At 48.6% G+C, this 17207-nt stretch overlaps 1 protein-coding gene across 1 annotated transcript in view; it reads left to right on the top strand.

Moving 5' to 3' along the window:
* The window catches only part of LOC310859446 (uncharacterized protein), a 31495-nt gene extending 18650 nt beyond the window's left edge, over positions 1-12845 (top strand). The window contains exons 8-10 of the mRNA XM_083765988.1: positions 8854-9214; positions 10086-10250; positions 10843-12845. Coding sequence (XP_083622114.1) covers positions 8854-9214; positions 10086-10250; positions 10843-11846 — 1530 coding nt within the window. The 3' untranslated portion in view covers positions 11847-12845. The remainder of the gene's footprint in view (positions 1-8853; positions 9215-10085; positions 10251-10842) is intronic.
* The last annotated feature ends 4362 nt before the right edge of the window (positions 12846-17207 follow it).

Below are 17207 nucleotides of genomic sequence, written 5' to 3'. Positions count from 1 at the left end.
ACCTTCCAACCTTGAACCTACATGACTGCCTTCTATTTCAATGTTTTATGCCTTGCGTTTTTCTCTCCATTGCTCTGTAAAGCACTTTGAGCTGCATTGCATGTCATGAAAGGCGCTATACAAATAGTTTGATTATGAATCAGTGCAAGGCACTTTGCTTGAGTAATTTGTACAATGTTATCATCAGTTTTATAGTATAGTTTGTTGATTACTTTTGATGCAGTAATGATATATTCTTTCTTTTGAGATATTACAAAAGGTTAAGTCAATTCACTGTCATCTGGGGGCAATGCCATGCTAGTGTGATTTAACAGATACAATTCAATACTACAGTGTGAAACAGTCTGTGTGAGACATATTTACTACATTTTACAGGACCTTGGTTGACCACTGGTCTTTGTAAAAGCATATATAAATATAGCTCTGATCGATAGCACTAATGTGTTAAATGCAACGCATTAGAGCTATGGACCAGAGATAATATAACTATGTGAACCTTTATAGAAAATGATATTCCCTTGTCATCTAGTTTTCTAGGCGGTCAAACAAAATACAGTAAATACATTAATGTGCTGTGTGTATAAAGTTTGAGTTGAGTATGTATGTATGGCTCACCATCAGTCCGGGTCTTCAGCTTCATCAGCATTCTGTACCCATATGGGCTGACCTAGTGAATGGACACAGGTATAACACTTGAATGTTTACATTGCTAGTCCTGACACATTACGAACGCTCAGAATGTGTAGGGAGAGGAGGGCACATATGGGGCTCGCTAGAGCGTCATGTGAGCCATGCCCATGGCTAATACATCGCTTCAGATGGCATGCCATACAGTTTTTAATTGAATGGTTGAATGAACACCGAAAATGTGTAAACTGAAGCAGTGCCTAGCCTCTGACAATTATGTAAACAATACGGTGTGGCGATACGCACAAAACAAATACATTGAACACTTACTTCAATCTGAATGTCCCTCTTGGTCCATCGGGCTCCGGTTGCAACTTCCAGTTTGAGGCATCCTGAACGCATGTCCCCACTTCTCAGTAAAACAGGCATGTCCCCACTTCTCAGTAAAACAGTCCATGTCCTCACTTCTCAGTAAAACAGTCAACACTATCTAGGCAGAAAAGTTTGTGTGCGACGCTACTAGCTAGGTCGCTCCAGCACTAGCAGGCATCATTCAGCAGCACACAGCCACAGCAACTAGCAGTTGTCCCCGTCAATGCATTCCTTCCTCCGTATATTTCTGGTTCATAATATAACGACCCTAACGCAGATTCTGCCAATATGTATTTAAAATTATCTCGTCCAAAAACTCCCATAGAGTAGCCATATACTGACTCGTTGTTTTCGTTTGTTGTGTATAGCGAGGGACCGTGTCCTTCGCGGCTAGGCTAGCTACGGCAAGCCTACCTGTCCAGTCCCTTGTAGTTTCTGATAGCCTACCGAGGGTCTACCACCTACGTCACTTTGGTACAAATACGTAGGTGGTAGACAGCTTTGAAAGTGCCCCCACGGAGCTACAGACCACCAATGATAATATACCGGGGTGTTTTAGCATATATGCTAATGATAAAAAACACACAGAAAAAGTTTAATAGTGGCGAAGTGGTCCTTTAATACTAGCCCTTACCCGTTGTGAGATATTGTGCTCCCCTTGTGGCCGCAGGGGGTACTGCGCCCTGGGTGCGTTTTCACATTTTTAATTCACTAATAAATTCAATATAAATTTATAATTTGTTAAATTGGAAAAAGGGCTTAGTTAACACCTCCATATTATTATGGTCAATGCCTGTGTGAAAAGTGGGAGCGATTGGTGCAGATATTGCCCCCCACCTTACCTTGTGGCCGCAGGGGGTACTGCACCCTGGGTGCGTTTTCACATTTTTAATTCACTAATAAATTCGTTATTAATCATTAATGTGTAAAATCGGAAAAAGGGCTTCGTGAAGACCTCCATATTATTATGGTCAATGCCTGTGTGTAAAGTGGGAGTGATTGGTGCAGGCAGTGAGGAGATACGGCAGTGTTTCTGACAGACAGACACACATTCAGACAGACATTGACTGAATTATAGTATGATGATGATGATATGATGATGATGATGTCCTGTCAGTCATATCATGGCTGTCAGTTCCCACCTGATGTTGTGTGGAAGTCCACACTGCTCCAGACTGTTCTGAATAACTGCTATCTTGCATAACGTCTTCAGATTAGGACTTAAGTGTAAGACCTGTAAAATGAGTTGTGATCCAAAATAGGATTATACTGTAACGATCCCAGGAACCGGAGGCAGAGACGTAGTTCCAATGATAAAGATCTCTCTTTATTCCTTCAATAATCAACAGTATAACAACAGCATTTGTCTGTGTTCCTCCTCGCCTGGTTTGCACTCTCAACCAAACTATACCCACACAGTGTACCCACAAGCCCCCGTCAATCACTCCCCAGTAAGTCCCGCCCCCAAGACGGTCCTATTGGCTGCAGCCATAGCTGGCCGCTACACTACCCCCCCCTCACAAAAGTCCTCGACCCCGAGGACCGGGCCAACAGGCAAGACAAACAGCCAACGTACACCACGGCAACAGCCTAGAAATCAAAGCAAGAACCAAATACATTCCCCACATCCCAAATACAGTTCACAACTCTCTTTTTTTTTTTTTTTTTTTCCACAATTCACAACGTCCTTGTCAGACCAGTGCCCCAGAGGACACCACATAGTCCCCCAGACGGGCCGGAGGTCTCGTCCGCCTCCTCGGCCGAGACCCTGTAGGGGTCGGGGGTAGGGGGACAGGGGCAGGGGGGGGGGAAAGGGCGCCCGGGGGGGGGCCAGGGGGGGAACGGGACAAGGGCGTAGGGGCAGGGGAAACAGTGTCTCCTTGTGGCATGGGCGGAGACCCGGGGGGGAGTTGGGCTGCCGGAGGAGAGGGAAAGGTCGCCGGTGCGTTCGTGTCGGGGGAGGGGGGACCCCCCCTGTAGGGGGCCAGTCTGTCTCTGTGGAGGGCTACCTTCCTCCCCCGAGGAGGCATCTGCACACGGTAAACAACCTCTCCCAGCCTCTCTAACACCTTGCAGGGTCCTGTCCACTTGCTGTCCAACTTGGGGCTCCGTCCCTTCTTCCGTAACGGATTGTAGACCCAGACTAGCTCGTCTGGTGCGAAGTCTCGCCCCCGGGACTTCACGTCGTAGTAGCGCTTCTGCTTCACTGCGGCCTCCTGTAGCTGCACCCGGGCGAAGCTGTGGGCAGAGTCCAGGCGGTCCTGCAGTTTCCTGGCGTACTCTGGCCCTGCAGGGACGGCTGGGGCGTCCGGCGGGCGACCGAAGACCAGCTCAGCTGGGGTGCGCAGCTCCCGTCCCAGCATGAGGAGAGCCGGTGTGCACTCCGTCGACTCCTGTACCGCAGAGCGGCATGCCATGAGCACCAGGGGCAGGTGCTTGTCCCAGTCCCGCTGGTGTCGGGAGGTGACGATGGCAAGCTGATCTCCCATGTTCCGGTGAAACCTCTCCACCAACCCGTCGCTCTGGGGGTGCAACGGGGTAGTGCGAGTCTTGTGTATGCCCAGGCGCTCGCACATGGCAGCGAACACCCGAGATTCAAAGTTCGTCCCCCTATCACTGTGTAGGGACTCCATGGCGCCGAACCGGCTAATCATGCCCTCCACCAGGGCATCAGCGACCGTTACCGCCTCCTGGTTTGGGATGGCGTATGCCTCTGGCCACTTAGTAAAGTAGTCTATGGCGGAGAGGACATAACAGTTGCCCCCCTCGGAGCGTGGGTACGGTCCCGTAATGTCTATCCCCACCCTCTCCATCGGGCACCCCACCGGGAACTGTTGGAGTGGCGCTTGCGAGCGCCCGGGGGGGCCTTTGCGGGCAACGCAGAGATCACAGCGACGGCAGAAGTCAGCGACGTCCCTCTTCTGCCGCCCCCAGTAGAAGTTCTGCCGAAGACGGCGAAGTGTTTTGGTGACTCCAAAGTGTCCCGACCCACCTGCTCCGTGCATGGCTTTCAGTACAGCCTCCTGCAGGTCCTTAGGGACCACCACTTGCCACTGCTCCTCCCCGGTGGCCGCCGTCTTGAACGCCCGCTGTAGTACTCCTTCGGACAGCCGCAGTGAGTCGAACATGGTCCACAGACCCTTGGTCGCCTTGGAGAGGGGCGCCACCGCCTCCCATGGCGCGCGCTGCTGGGCCTCCACCCACAGCAAGACGGGCTGCAGGTCCGGGTCTTCCTCCTGTTTGTCTCTCCATTCAGTGTCTGTCACCGTTTGCAGCTCCTTGCAGACGACCTCCTCGATCCTCCTAACGGCTGTACACTCCTCCCCCTCCGTACGCCGTTCCAGCTCCCGTGCTTCTCTCCTCTCGCAGTAGCGGCAACCTTCCATCGCACACGGCCGGCGTGATAGGGCATCCGCGTTGGAGTGGCGGGCCCCTGGCCGGTGTTCTATCTTGAAGTCGTATTCCTGCAGCTCCTCCAACCACCTGGCGACCTGCCCCTCTGGTTCCTTGAAAGTCAATAACCACTGGAGAGCTGAGTGGTCCGTCCTCACCACGAAGGGAAGACCGCACAGGTAGTATTTGAAGTGTCTGGTAGAAAGTACTACTGCCAAGAGCTCCCGGCGGGTGACGCAGTAGTTCCGCTCAGCCTTGTTGAGCTTTTGGCTAAAGTAAGCCACCGCTCTCTCTCCCTCCGGCCACAGCTGGGATAGGACTCCCCCCACCCCCACACCGCTAGCGTCAGTGTCTAGTATGAAGGGCAGTGTGGGGTCAGGCGGAGCGAGAACCGGAGCCTCGCACAGCGCCTGCTTCAGACCGAGGAACGCCTCCTCGCACCTCTCAGTCCATGTGAAGTCTCTGTCCTTCTCCAGCAGTCGGTATAAGGGTGATGCAATGGTGGCGAAACCCTTCACATGTCTCCTGTAGTACGAGGCCAGACCGATGAAACTCTTCACCTGACTCTGGTCACGGGGGGTGGGCCACTCTTCCACCGCCCGCACCTTGTCATTCATGGTGCCAATACCTTCCGCGTCCAGCTCGTGCCCCAAGAAAGTCACCTCTCTGCGCATGAAGTGGCATTTCTCAGGATGCAACGTCAGCCCTGCAGCTCTTATCCTCTCCATAACGCGCCTCAGGGACTCCAGGGCCACCTCGAAGGAGCGGCCGTGGACCAAAAAGTCATCCAGATACACCAGGCACTCCTGGCGGGGGATACCAGACAACACTTTGTCCATGAGCCGGGCGAAAGTGGCAGGTGCATTACAAAGACCGAAGCTGAGGACTTTGAACTGCCATAGCCCCCGCCCGGTGCAGAACGCAGACTTGGAGCGAGATTCAGGGGAGAGGGGGACCTGATAGTAGCCGCTCTTGAGGTCCAGTGTGGTGAACCACGAGGACCCGGAGACTAGGTCCAAGGACTCATCGATGCGGGGGAGGGGATACGAGTCCTTCGTGGTCACGTCATTCAACCGCCTGTAGTCGACGCAGAACCGCCAGTCTCCGTTCTTCTTCGCGACCATGACCACCGGCGCCGCCCAGGGGCTTTCTGACGGCTCGACGAAGTCTGCCTGCAGTAGGTCTTCCAAGGCCTTGTCACATGCCTGCTGACGAGCGAGAGGGAGGCGGCGTGGCCGGCACTTTATGGGCGCCGCAAGTCCAGTGTCAATCACGTGCTCTGCCATGGTAGTCCTCCCCACCTCGCTCTCACTCGTCGCAAAACAGTCCTGGAACTCCTCAAGCAGCCGTCTCAGCTGTTCCTGCTGCTGCTTCTCCAAGTCCCCGTACTCCTCTCTCCACACGCCGGAAGGCAGCTCACCCCCGCCCCCCTCGCCGGGCAAGGCCGTGGCTGCTGACTGGCACTGGAGGTGCCCAGCGTCGATCGACGACTCCTCCCCCCCCTGGGGAGGCCACGCTGGGCACGGGGAAAAGCTGGTGGAGGATGGCGGGGTGAACACAGGGGCCAGCGGAGATAGAGACTGGACAATGGGCTGGGCAGGGGGCAGGGGGCCGGTAGCTAGGGGGCCCATGGCAACTGTAGGACCCCCCGGAAAGCTAAGCGTACCCCTCCCCATGTCCAGCAGACACCCCGTGTCCTGGAGGAAGTCCAGTCCCAGGATGAAGCAGTCCTGCACGTCCGCCACCCAAACCAGATGGCGAACACGTCTGCCTCCCACGCACAACCACATCAGCCCCTTCCCCAACATGGGAGCCAGCTGACCTGTGGCCGTGCGGAGGCGCACCGCTGTAGGCTGCAGTGTTGTCCCGCCGGGCAGGATGTCCGGCCTCACCAGCGTCACCGACGACCCGGTGTCCACCAGGCCGGCAGTAGGCACCCCTTGGACAGTGACAGCGACATGGCAGGAGCTCCCACCCCCGGAGCTCCCACGGATCCACCCCACCACGACCGGTGGAGCACCGCTGTCATCTACTTCTGGGGGGGGTAGAGCCCCTTCCCCCCCGCTACACCACTGGGCTCCTCCTGCTGACGGACGAGGCTGAGAAGGTGGCGGCGTGCTGTCATCTACTTCTTGGGGGGGTGGAGCCCCTCCCCCCTCGCTGCACCGTTGGGCTCCCTCCGCTGGACAACAGGCCTGGGCTGGCGATGTTGGGGCAGCGGTGGAAATAGGGGCCCGCATATCCCCGTCTATGCGGACCCCGAGGAGTTTCCCCGCTTCTGGAGAGCAGCCGGGCACCTCCGTAGTATGTGGCCGGGCTGGCCACACCCCCAGCAGACCTGCGGGCCACGCGGCGGCGGTACCTGTAGAGTCACCGCCCGTAGCAGCTCAGTCATCTCCGCCGCCCATGCTGGCACCTCCTCCCTGGCGGGGCATCCTGACGCAGCCCTCACCGCATGGGAGCTCACTTCCTGTCCACCGCTGGCAGCAGCACTCTGCAGGCTCTCCCTCTCTATAGCCGCCTCCAGAGCTTCTAGCAGAGACTTTGGGTGCTGGAGTTGTACTTGTACACGCAGATCAGGGGGGGAGATGGCCCCGACGAACAGATCAGTAGCCAATTCACTCCGTGCATCGGCGGGCATGTGACTGTATGCCCGCCGCACCTGGCCCTCAATGTCATTAGCCAGCCCCCGGAGCGACTCACCAGGCTTCCTGCACCTTCCTCTCAGTTCATTTTTCAAGAGCGCTGGCTGGGACCACGTTCCAAACCGCCTCTTGAGGGCCCCCACCAGGGCATCGTAGCACCGCCGCTGCACAGGGTCCAGAAGCAGGAGACATGATAGAGCGTCCCCCTCAAGGCACAAAGCCAACTGCAGTGCCTTGTCCCTCGAGTCCCACCTTCTAGCGTCCGCCAGCAGTTCAAATTGGGCATGAAACGCCTCCCAGTCCGAGCCACCATTGTACTTGGGCGTCTTCACCGAGGCAGCAGACGCGGGAAAAAAAGCGGGAGGAGGAGGAGGCGGCTGCTTGCTGTCCGTGGCGTCCCCCGCGGCGCGACCTCCGCGGTGGTCAGCCTCCGTGGCCAACTCTAGCTGGGGCATGACGCCCGACGGTCCAGGCAGCCCATAATCTGCTCCGTTCCGCGGCTCTTTCTTTATTTTCGCTCCACCGGAGCTATCCATGTCATCTGCCGGTCTAGCTAACACGCTAACTGAAGCTAAGCTAGCTAGTAAACAATGCGCGCAACTTACGTCTCCGTACGACAATCAGTCTTTAGTTTTAGTTTTCTTCAGACACCAGTGTAACGATCCCAGGAACCGGAGGCAGAGACGTAGTTCCAATGATAAAGATCTCTCTTTATTCCTTCAATAATCAACAGTATAACAACAGCATTTGTCTGTGTTCCTCCTCGCCTGGTTTGCACTCTCAACCAAACTATACCCACACAGTGTACCCACAAGCCCCCGTCAATCACTCCCCAGTAAGTCCCGCCCCCAAGACGGTCCTATTGGCTGCAGCCATAGCTGGCCGCTACACTACGATCTCCCAGCATGCAACAGTATGTTGAACCACCCCAATCCGGTCCTTTCCCCTTGGGCCGCTCAACCTTCTTCCAGGAGAAGGTCTTGGAATTAAATTTCCACATATCATTGAAGCATTGCCTCAGGGCATAGTTGGAGCCACCAATTATACACAGCTCTCCATTCTAGGTAAAGGCCCGACGTTCTGGAACAAGCTGTGCAGAAGGTGTGCTCATCCAACAGTTGGTCTCTGTGTCAAACACTTTGTTGTCGTACTCATGGTCCGTCATCCCTCCAAATACAAACCTCTTTGTCCCGATGACGGTGACAGAGGCGTGAATACCGTTTGTGTGCGAGCATAGGCATGGTAACGCCCCGCCTGTCTGTGATTGGCCTACCGACACTGCCACACCGACACTTGACTGTCCTCCGAGGTGGATATGCTGGATGCCTGGATAGTCTGATGATAGTAGTATGGTATGATAGAGAACGCTAACTTGTACGTTTTACGAAGAGGCAAACTAATATTGTTTATGCCGTTTGCGTTGATGGAATAATTGATTGAAAATGCACGCCATAATATGATTTGATTTGGGTGTGTGTCCTAAAATAAAGTGTTTGTGTTGATTATTGTGTAATTTGTTTGTATGTGTAAACGTGAAACATTATTGTACTATAAAAAGGTCTATTTTCCCTTCATCTTTTTTTTTGTGTAATAGTATCCGTTTACTATAATTAGATTAATACACGATAATCAACACTAGCACTTCATTTAGAACACACCCAGATCTGTCACTTGCTTATTAGTAAGGCCAGCCCAGTTAGTCCAAGTAGGTCTGGGGCTTATTTTTTGTTGCCGGGCGGGAGGCAGCTGACGATTCCTATGTATAACCAATGTTACAGTGTGTCTAACCAAAGTATGCCTCCCGCCCCGCCCCCAGCAGCACAACCTCAACAACCTCACGGAGGAGACCGCCGACGAGCGGCGCCGCCGTCTGGCCAGGGAACGCCAGCAGCGCCACCGGCACCGCCAGCGTCTCACGGAGGAAGGCGACGTGGACGGCCACGGTCTCGCGGAGGAAGGCGGCTCGGAGGACCATCGCCGCCACGGTCTCGCGGAGGAAGGCGGCTCGGAGGACCACCGCCGCCACGGTCTCGTGGAGGAAGCCGCCGCGGACCACCATCGCCGCCTGTCCAGGGAACGCCAGCAGCGGCGTCGCCAGCGCCTCACGGAGGAAGGCGCCGCAGGCCGTCGCCGCCTGAACAGAGAGCAGAAGCAGCGGCAGAGATTCACAGAGAACGGTGCGGTGCTAACGGGTTTTATTACCTTGTATAGCGTCGGCTTCATATTTATAGGGGTTTTATATATATATATGTTTTTGGGTTAATTAATTCTTCTAGCAGACTAGCATTTACATTTGACGGCCAGCAGTGATTCCCTATGGAGACACAAAGAGTCTCCTTTGTGCCTAGATAGAAGGAAAAGAAAATAATATAATTGTTTCCAAACTGTAACCCAGAGGGTTTGTAATGCGCAAAATGGTTTTGGACCCTGGGCGTTTTTCATATAATTCAAAATGGCGTGTGATCTAAAGGTCAGAGTTCAAAAGTCAGAACACAAAAGTTGTTCGACATGAGGAGACACATGTGTATCAGCGTTTTATTGTAGACGGTCAAACGGTTCATGAGCTATGTTTGTTCAAAGTTAGAATTTTCAATGGAGTGCTATAGCGCCACCCTTTTGTCCAATGGTCGTGGGGTTCACATCCTCACCGTATGGCATGGCCCTATACCATATAGAGGGTATGCGCGTGACATCATCAAACCAGGAAGTTATGCAGGAACGCCTACTGAGTGGCAATAAACTACTTTCTGGCCTTGACAGCCCAATACATCCACACAGAAAAGTCATATCTGATTGCATTAAACAATGTTAAACTCACTTTGCATGTTGCTTTGCCACTCGATGTGCCATTCACTTTAAGCATGCGCATACCCTCTATAGCCAAGTGTCGCGAAAACCGACTGCACGTTACAGACAGAACTCGTATTTTTGGCGGGAGGAAAAAAGAGTAAAATAAAAATACAGATACAAGACAAGAGACCCTTTGGGCTTTGTCCCTTTAATTATTTGTTCTAATTATTTTGTCTCATTTATTTATTTTCCCCATAGACTTCCTCACTTCCACAGAGGAGGTTCCTGATGAACATCAGGAGTGGAGATCCATTGTGATCCAGACGGAACCACAACCTCTGCAGATTAAAGAAGAACAGGAGGAAGCTGATGTGTCATCATTGTCATTACTAGACTGGGAGCCGAGCTGTGACACTCTCTCAGGTAAATGAAATAAAATATCACTATCGATTATAATTTAATGAGCGACATGGTGTGACCTTGTAGATCTGCTACTTTTGAAAAGCATATGAAATATGGCATAAGTGTTTAATGTAGCCTATGTAATAATCAAAATCTGCATAATAAGTTTTCACATAATTCTAGTGTAAAAAGTACAGTATTTCCCTCTCAGAATGAATGAATAATTCATCCAGAGAGAGAAAAGAACAAGGAGAGAATAAAAATAGACATATTTTATGTCCTTTACCAATGTTGTCTCACCGATATATCAGCCATCGGTATCGCTAGTTTTTCCACCGATGTGCCCCGATGTGTTTTTTGAGTGGTGCAACCACTCCAAGAAACAGCTTTGTCCCTATGTCCTAACCTATGTGACTATGTCCCGATAGAGTGCCAATAGAGGGTGGTGTTGCACCACTCACTTCAGACTGGTCTGATTTTCTTTTAAAGTTGTGCTCAATCTGGGCACCCAATGCCCCAAAAAATTGAAAAACGGTGCCCCCCCCCCCCCCCCCCATTTGAATTTGACTATCAAACCTTTTATAGAGTCTCTTTGTATATATTTTTTTCCTAGACTTTCTACAGGTCCCCGTGTCTGAAGAGGAGAGGAGCTCCAGTCTGCTCCAGGAGGAACCACAACCTCCACAGATTCAAGAGGAACAAGAGGAGCTACTTCAAAGACCAGAAGAGGCTGGTGGGTCAACGTTGCCATTACTAGCAGTGAAAAGTGAAGACGATGACGAAAACAGAGAGACGGAGCCTTTAGCCGGCACCTCAACCGAACACATGAAAACACAAGCGTATATACAGTACTGGGTACGATCGCAACAAACTGGCAATGACCAGCTCCTCTCTTCACACTGTTCTGATTCTGACGCTGAAGACGGTGATGAGCGGGAGGAGACTAAGGGAGATCAGTCACAAAACACACAAAATGTGGTAGGGGACCTGCAATCATCAAAACAAACAGAGAAGAAACGCTTTAGTTGTTCAGAGTGTGGCAAAGAGTTTAATCACAAGGATAATCTAAAAACACACATGAGGATTCATACAGGCGAAAAGCCCTTTTCTTGTACAGTTTGTGGTAAAGGCTGTGTTAACACAGCTAATCTAAAAACGCACATGAGGACTCATACAGGTGAAAAGCCATTTGCCTGTATTGTTTGTGGTAAAGACTTTAGTCATACGAATGGTCTAAAAATACACATGATGACACATACAGGGGAAAAGCCCTTCTCGTGTACAGTGTGTGGCCAAGGCTGTATTAGCACAAGTCATCTAAAAAGACACATGTTGACTCATACAGGCGAAAAACCATTTTTGTGTAAAGTTTGTGGTAAAGGCTTTACTCAGAAAGGTACTCTAAAAACACACATGATGACTCACACGGGCGAAAAGCCAATATCTTGTACAGTATGTGGTAAAGGTTGTGCTAACACAAGTAATCTAAATATACACATGAGAACTCATACAGGGGAAAAGCCCTATTCTTGTACAGTATGTGATAAAAACTGTGTTAACACAAGTCATCTAAAAAGACACATGATGACTCATAAAAGCGAAAAGCCAGACAGTTAGTCGAAAAATACACATTAGGACACATAAAAGGGGATAGCCTTTAGTTTAAGACGTATGATCAGTCAATCTAATCCAGGATGACGACGATGCAAAAGGCAGAGGAATTACATAATCTGACGATAACGACATGACTGAATAAAATACACATTGATATTTTCTTGTGATGGATTTTAGTTTTTTTTTCCTTGTGTATGGATCTTATTTTCTATACAACATGATGGGATTTCCTTTTTATTTTATCTTGCGTGTATTCCCTCCAGCTCATAGGTTACTGGTCCCCCCCCCCCCCTCCTGGAAGAAAAGATTTGAGTTAAAAAAAAGAATATATATATTCAAACATTTGCGCCACATTTTCACGATTTTTCAAAAATAGCAGACCTACAAGCTCAGTGCCATGCTACGAGCTTGTAGATCTGCTATTTTTCAATAGATAAAGCATAACATAATGCTTGAAACACCAAGAGGGGTTCCAGCCCAGAATGTGTTAACAAGTTATGCAACCAAGCGTGAAATTACTAGTCTCTCCCAAACATTTTAGTCAAATGTTTTATTTGTTGACTAAATTGTCAATATAATTTGTTTTAGTTATCGTAGCTTGTTTTTTTTATTTCGTTTTCGTCAGTGTAAAACGTTAGTAGACAAAACGTTTTTTTCGTCGTAGTTTTAGTCGACTAAAACAACACTAATGTGCATTGATATGCACTAAATAATGGTGCATGCAGCAAAGTGCTGACAAGCTGCTGGGATTGTGTACCTGTTCACTGTGACCCATTTTCCACCGGTTGGTTCCAGTTCTTTGTGGTTCTTAGTCCATGAGCCAGAGCTCCAAAAGTGGAACGTTAATTATGAATTGAGAAGAATTAGATTGTTATCAACATGAAACTTCCCCAGTTGATTACTTACACAAAGACAATGATTTATTGTATTACAATATTATTATTTATATTTAAATATGCAAATGAGGCATTATATGGGGAAAATATGAAGAAAACAAAATGAAAAAGCTACTACTGTAGAAGGGTTTATCATATATTAATTTACTTATATTGATCCTATAAACAATTTAATTTAGGTAGGCCTATAGTTTTGCCCACTCAATTCTTAATTAACGTTCCAATTTTGAGGCTCTGGCTCGTGGACTAAGAACCAAACAGAACTGAACCGGTTCCCATTGGGAACCAACCCATAGATATATATATATATATATATATATATATATATATATATAAAGTCTAGATGGCTCAAGGCGGAATCTCTGACGTAGTTCACCCGGCGGCCATCTTACTTCGGGGCTACAGTACAGTCTGTTCAACGGCAGCTCAAACAAAAACATAACTCGCTCAAATCTTCACAGATTTACAAACGGGTTGGTTTATTACAAACGTCAACGTGGCTATGATTCAGGACGCTTATCTGCTTTTTTTAAAATATATGAACGTCGTATAAAACCATATAAGTATGCGGACGTCTCTGACGTTTATAACGAACCAAACCGTTTGAAAATCGGTTGGAAATTGAGCTAGTTGTGGTTATTTAAAAGTACATGCCCCATAGACACAATGTTATGGTTATTTAAAAGTACATGCCCCATAGACACAATGTTATGGTTATTTAAAAGTACATGCCCCATAGACACAATGTTATGGTTATTTAAAAGTACATGCCCCATAGACACAATGTTATGCTGCCCCGAGGTAAGATGGCCGCCACATAGCAACGTCGCTCTCCATTGGCCAGAGCGTGGGTGAGCCATCTAGCTTTCTTATATATATATATATATATGAACCAACCGGTGGAAAATAACTGAACCGGTTTCCACTGGGAACCAACCGGTGGAAAAGAACTGAACCGGTTTCCATTGCGAACCAACCTGTGTGTAGTTTAGATTGGTGCCTTGTCGTGGTTCATAATATGGTGGATTCCAGAGTGAGGGTGTACTGTATACATTCCACATACCTGTATTTTTGTTTCTTTATAGAGGTGTTTTTATAACCTCAAAGATCCACTTTTATCCCTTGGAGGGAAAATTATGTTTTATGTTTTGTTTAATAAAGGTTTCGTCACTACAGCGTCCTCTGTGTGTGCTTTATTATCATGCAAATGTTCAACTTATTGTTTATGCCCAGAATGACGAGGATATCCAGAGGTTGTGTAGAAATGTGTAGTGAATGTAGAAATGGGGGGGGGGGGGGGGGGGGCACTGAAGGCGTGTTCTCTCCAACGCGTCATCAGTGCCCATACTTGAAGCGGGGTTGGCGAAAAGGGCCTTTCTGTGTGGAACATGCAGTAGTCCTGGTCTCTAGTCTAAACTACCTCCCCCTGGCCAGCTGGGGCGCCTGATGGAGGGGAAAGGAACTGGTCGGAATTACGTACGGCCGGGGAAACTCTCCCCTGTCAGGTGAAAAGAAGCAGCTTGGATCTCTCCCACCCCCCCCCCCCCCCCCACCCCCTCTCCATTTGAACGTTGAGAGGTTCCTCTGCCTACCAGACGACCTTTAGTTTACATTCTGGACACATCATGCCTGCAGTGGCTCTCAAAAAAAGGTAAATATGCTGAAAACTGGCACTGTTGACTGAATACTTGCAAAAAAAGAGGTACAACTTTTTTTTCAACCAAGGTTCATTGTTTTCAGAAGTAGGGGTACTAGGGGGGGATGCCATACTGTGTGTCATTACCTCCCCCTTCACATTCAATAGATCCCTTGACCTCTTGTGACCAGATATAATTTTTGGGTTCTATTAGGACTATAAAAAAAGAAATCACCAAAATAGTTGGTAAAAAATATATATATATATAGCCTATACATATTTCGTCCCATGTTCTAATGCCTCCAGCCCCCTGTCAAAAATAGCTAAAATCTCCCAAAAAAGAAAAGAAAAAACGAGCATATTAATTAAAAATAATACTCATCTTTTACTTTCACTAATAACAACCTTAAGGTTAAGGTAAGGAAACTTGGGTTTAACCATTTCAGCTTAGTTCTGCCGGCTGTACGCCCGGGGCGAGTTGGTAAAAGTGTGACTTAGTTTAGTTGGTATTCCAATAAAAGCATTCTGGACCGACAATCATGGACTTAATACCGTCATTGTGTGTGTGTGTGTGTGTGTGTGTGTGTGTGTGTGTGTGTGTGTGTGTGTGTGTGTATGTGTGTGTGTGTGTGTGTGTGGTGTCAGCCTCAGCAGGACACTGGCAATGTTGATGTATAGGAGTATAAACAGTAACACCTGAAATGCACCTTAAATGGTAATTTAAATGAAACTTCAGCTTTCTTTCTTTCCGTGCAACTTTAACTGATTTTGTCGACTAAAACGATGGTCTTCTGCCTGACAAATGGTCGCTGCTGGCCCAGGCGGTGGCGTAACCATCTGGTAATCCAGTCGCAGTGTGCCGCGGGTTCGACTCCCGAGCCCGACACGGCCTTTACTGCATGTCTTCCCCCATCTCTCTCCCGTTTCCTGTCAGCCTACTGTCTGTCCCTTCAAAAAAACAATGAAAGGCGTAATCCGCAAAAAAGAAAATCTTAAAAAAAAAAAAAAATGCTGCTGATCCTGCGTTGCAGCGTGGCCCGGGGAACACTCCACGCCCGAGTCGAGAGGAAGCGTGCTCTAAGATTTGCTCCTTTCTCGAGGTCCACCATGTATTCATCCAGTGCTCCCTTCATCCTCTCCTCTGCATGACCACTCCCCTGAGGGGAATCCCCTCTGTCTTTTCTCTTTCTTTCCTCTCCCCATCTTGACTCCTGCTCTCATCTCCTCTCTGTTCTGTTGTCCCCCTCTCGTCTTTTATCCATATCCTCTCCTGTCCTCTATTTTAATGTCTGCCCCTCTTCTGTCTGCTCTTTTGTTTCTTGTTGGCCATCCTAGAATCAATTAATCATGATGAAAAGCATATAATCAATGCACTTAAACATCAGCAAATATTATTATTGGGGTGGCTGTGGCTCAGGAGGTAGAGCAGGTCGTCCAAAGATCCCTGGGTCGGCGGTCTGAATCCCGGCTCCTCCTCCTCCTGTCCACATGTCGAAGTGTCCTTGGGCAAGGCACTGAACCCCACATTGCCTCCAATGAGTCGGTCGGTGTGAGCTCGCCACCATTGGTGTGTGAATGTGGGAAGTGAGGACGCTGGCGTCAACTGTTCGCTGCTTCACCTCCCAATGTATGAATGAATGAACTGTTGTAAAGCGCTTTGAGCACTTGGAAAAGCGCTATAAAAATGCAATTCATTATTATAATTAGCAAGAAAATGTGTAGAGGCATCTAATATAAACAATAATGTAATATCAATACTTTTTAATTAGAGGAACCATATTACAATATATGATAACACACATTTTTGAAGGTGGCCCATTTTAGCTGCAATTAACAGTTTGCAGAATTACAGTACATTTCAAGTACAAACTCAATACAAAGACTGTTAACTGTGAGTGGACGACCCAATTAAGCATTAGACTTGTTTACAAGAGGGTCCACCATGTTCAATTCATCAAAACATTTAGATACAAATAGACACTTCTATAGTCAAAGAACAGAACAGGATTTCATCATAAAGGAGGTAAAAAGGGAAAATATTCTTATACAGTGAGGGGAAAAAGGGGGGGGGGGGCGGTGGGGGGGATTCAGATTTTACGGGGGCCAGTTTCGAATTGCAGCCGTCCGTAGGTGCCCTTTTAGGTACTCGTAGGTACTCAGTTGGGTCATCTAAAAACACATACAGGCGAAAAGCCCTTTTCGTGTACAGTATGTGGTAAAGGATTTACTCAGATGGGCGTTCAAAAAAGACACATGAAGACTCATACGGGCGAAAAGCCATTTTCTTTTACAGTATGTGTTAAAAGCTTTAATCAGATGGTTAATCTAAAAACATATATGCAGGACTCATACAAATGGAAAGCCTTTAGGGCTCCTATTTTACGCTGTTTCGGCGCTGTAGTGCCGAAATGATTTCAGTAGCACCGAAGAGCCGACTTTAGGACGGTACCCGCCCCCCCCCGAACCTCAAATGACGTCAAATTGTAGGCTCTACATCTACAGCGCCAAACCGACTTTTATTCGGCTCTAAAATAGGAGTATGAATCGGCCCTTAGTTTAAGACATAAATATGATCAGTCAATCTAATCCAGGATGACAATGATGCAAAGGGATTAGGAATTACATAATATCAAGAGATAAAATACACATTGATTGTTTATTGTGATGGATTTTCGTTTTATCCGTGCATGGATCTCATTTTGGAACATGATGGAATTTCATTTTTATTTTATCTTGCAATATTCCCTCCAGCTCATAGGTTACTGGTGGTATATGAGAGTAGCCTACAGTGTGTCCCCACATTGGTCAGGATGTAACAAGTCAGTAAATAAT

The sequence above is a fragment of the Protomyctophum parallelum genome (assembly GCF_964188405.1).
Source record: "Protomyctophum parallelum genome assembly, chromosome: 5".
In the NCBI taxonomy this organism is placed as follows: Eukaryota; Metazoa; Chordata; class Actinopteri; order Myctophiformes; family Myctophidae; genus Protomyctophum; species Protomyctophum parallelum.
The sequence above is the reverse complement of the archived record's forward strand: the minus strand, read 5'-3'. Positions and strand labels throughout refer to the sequence as shown.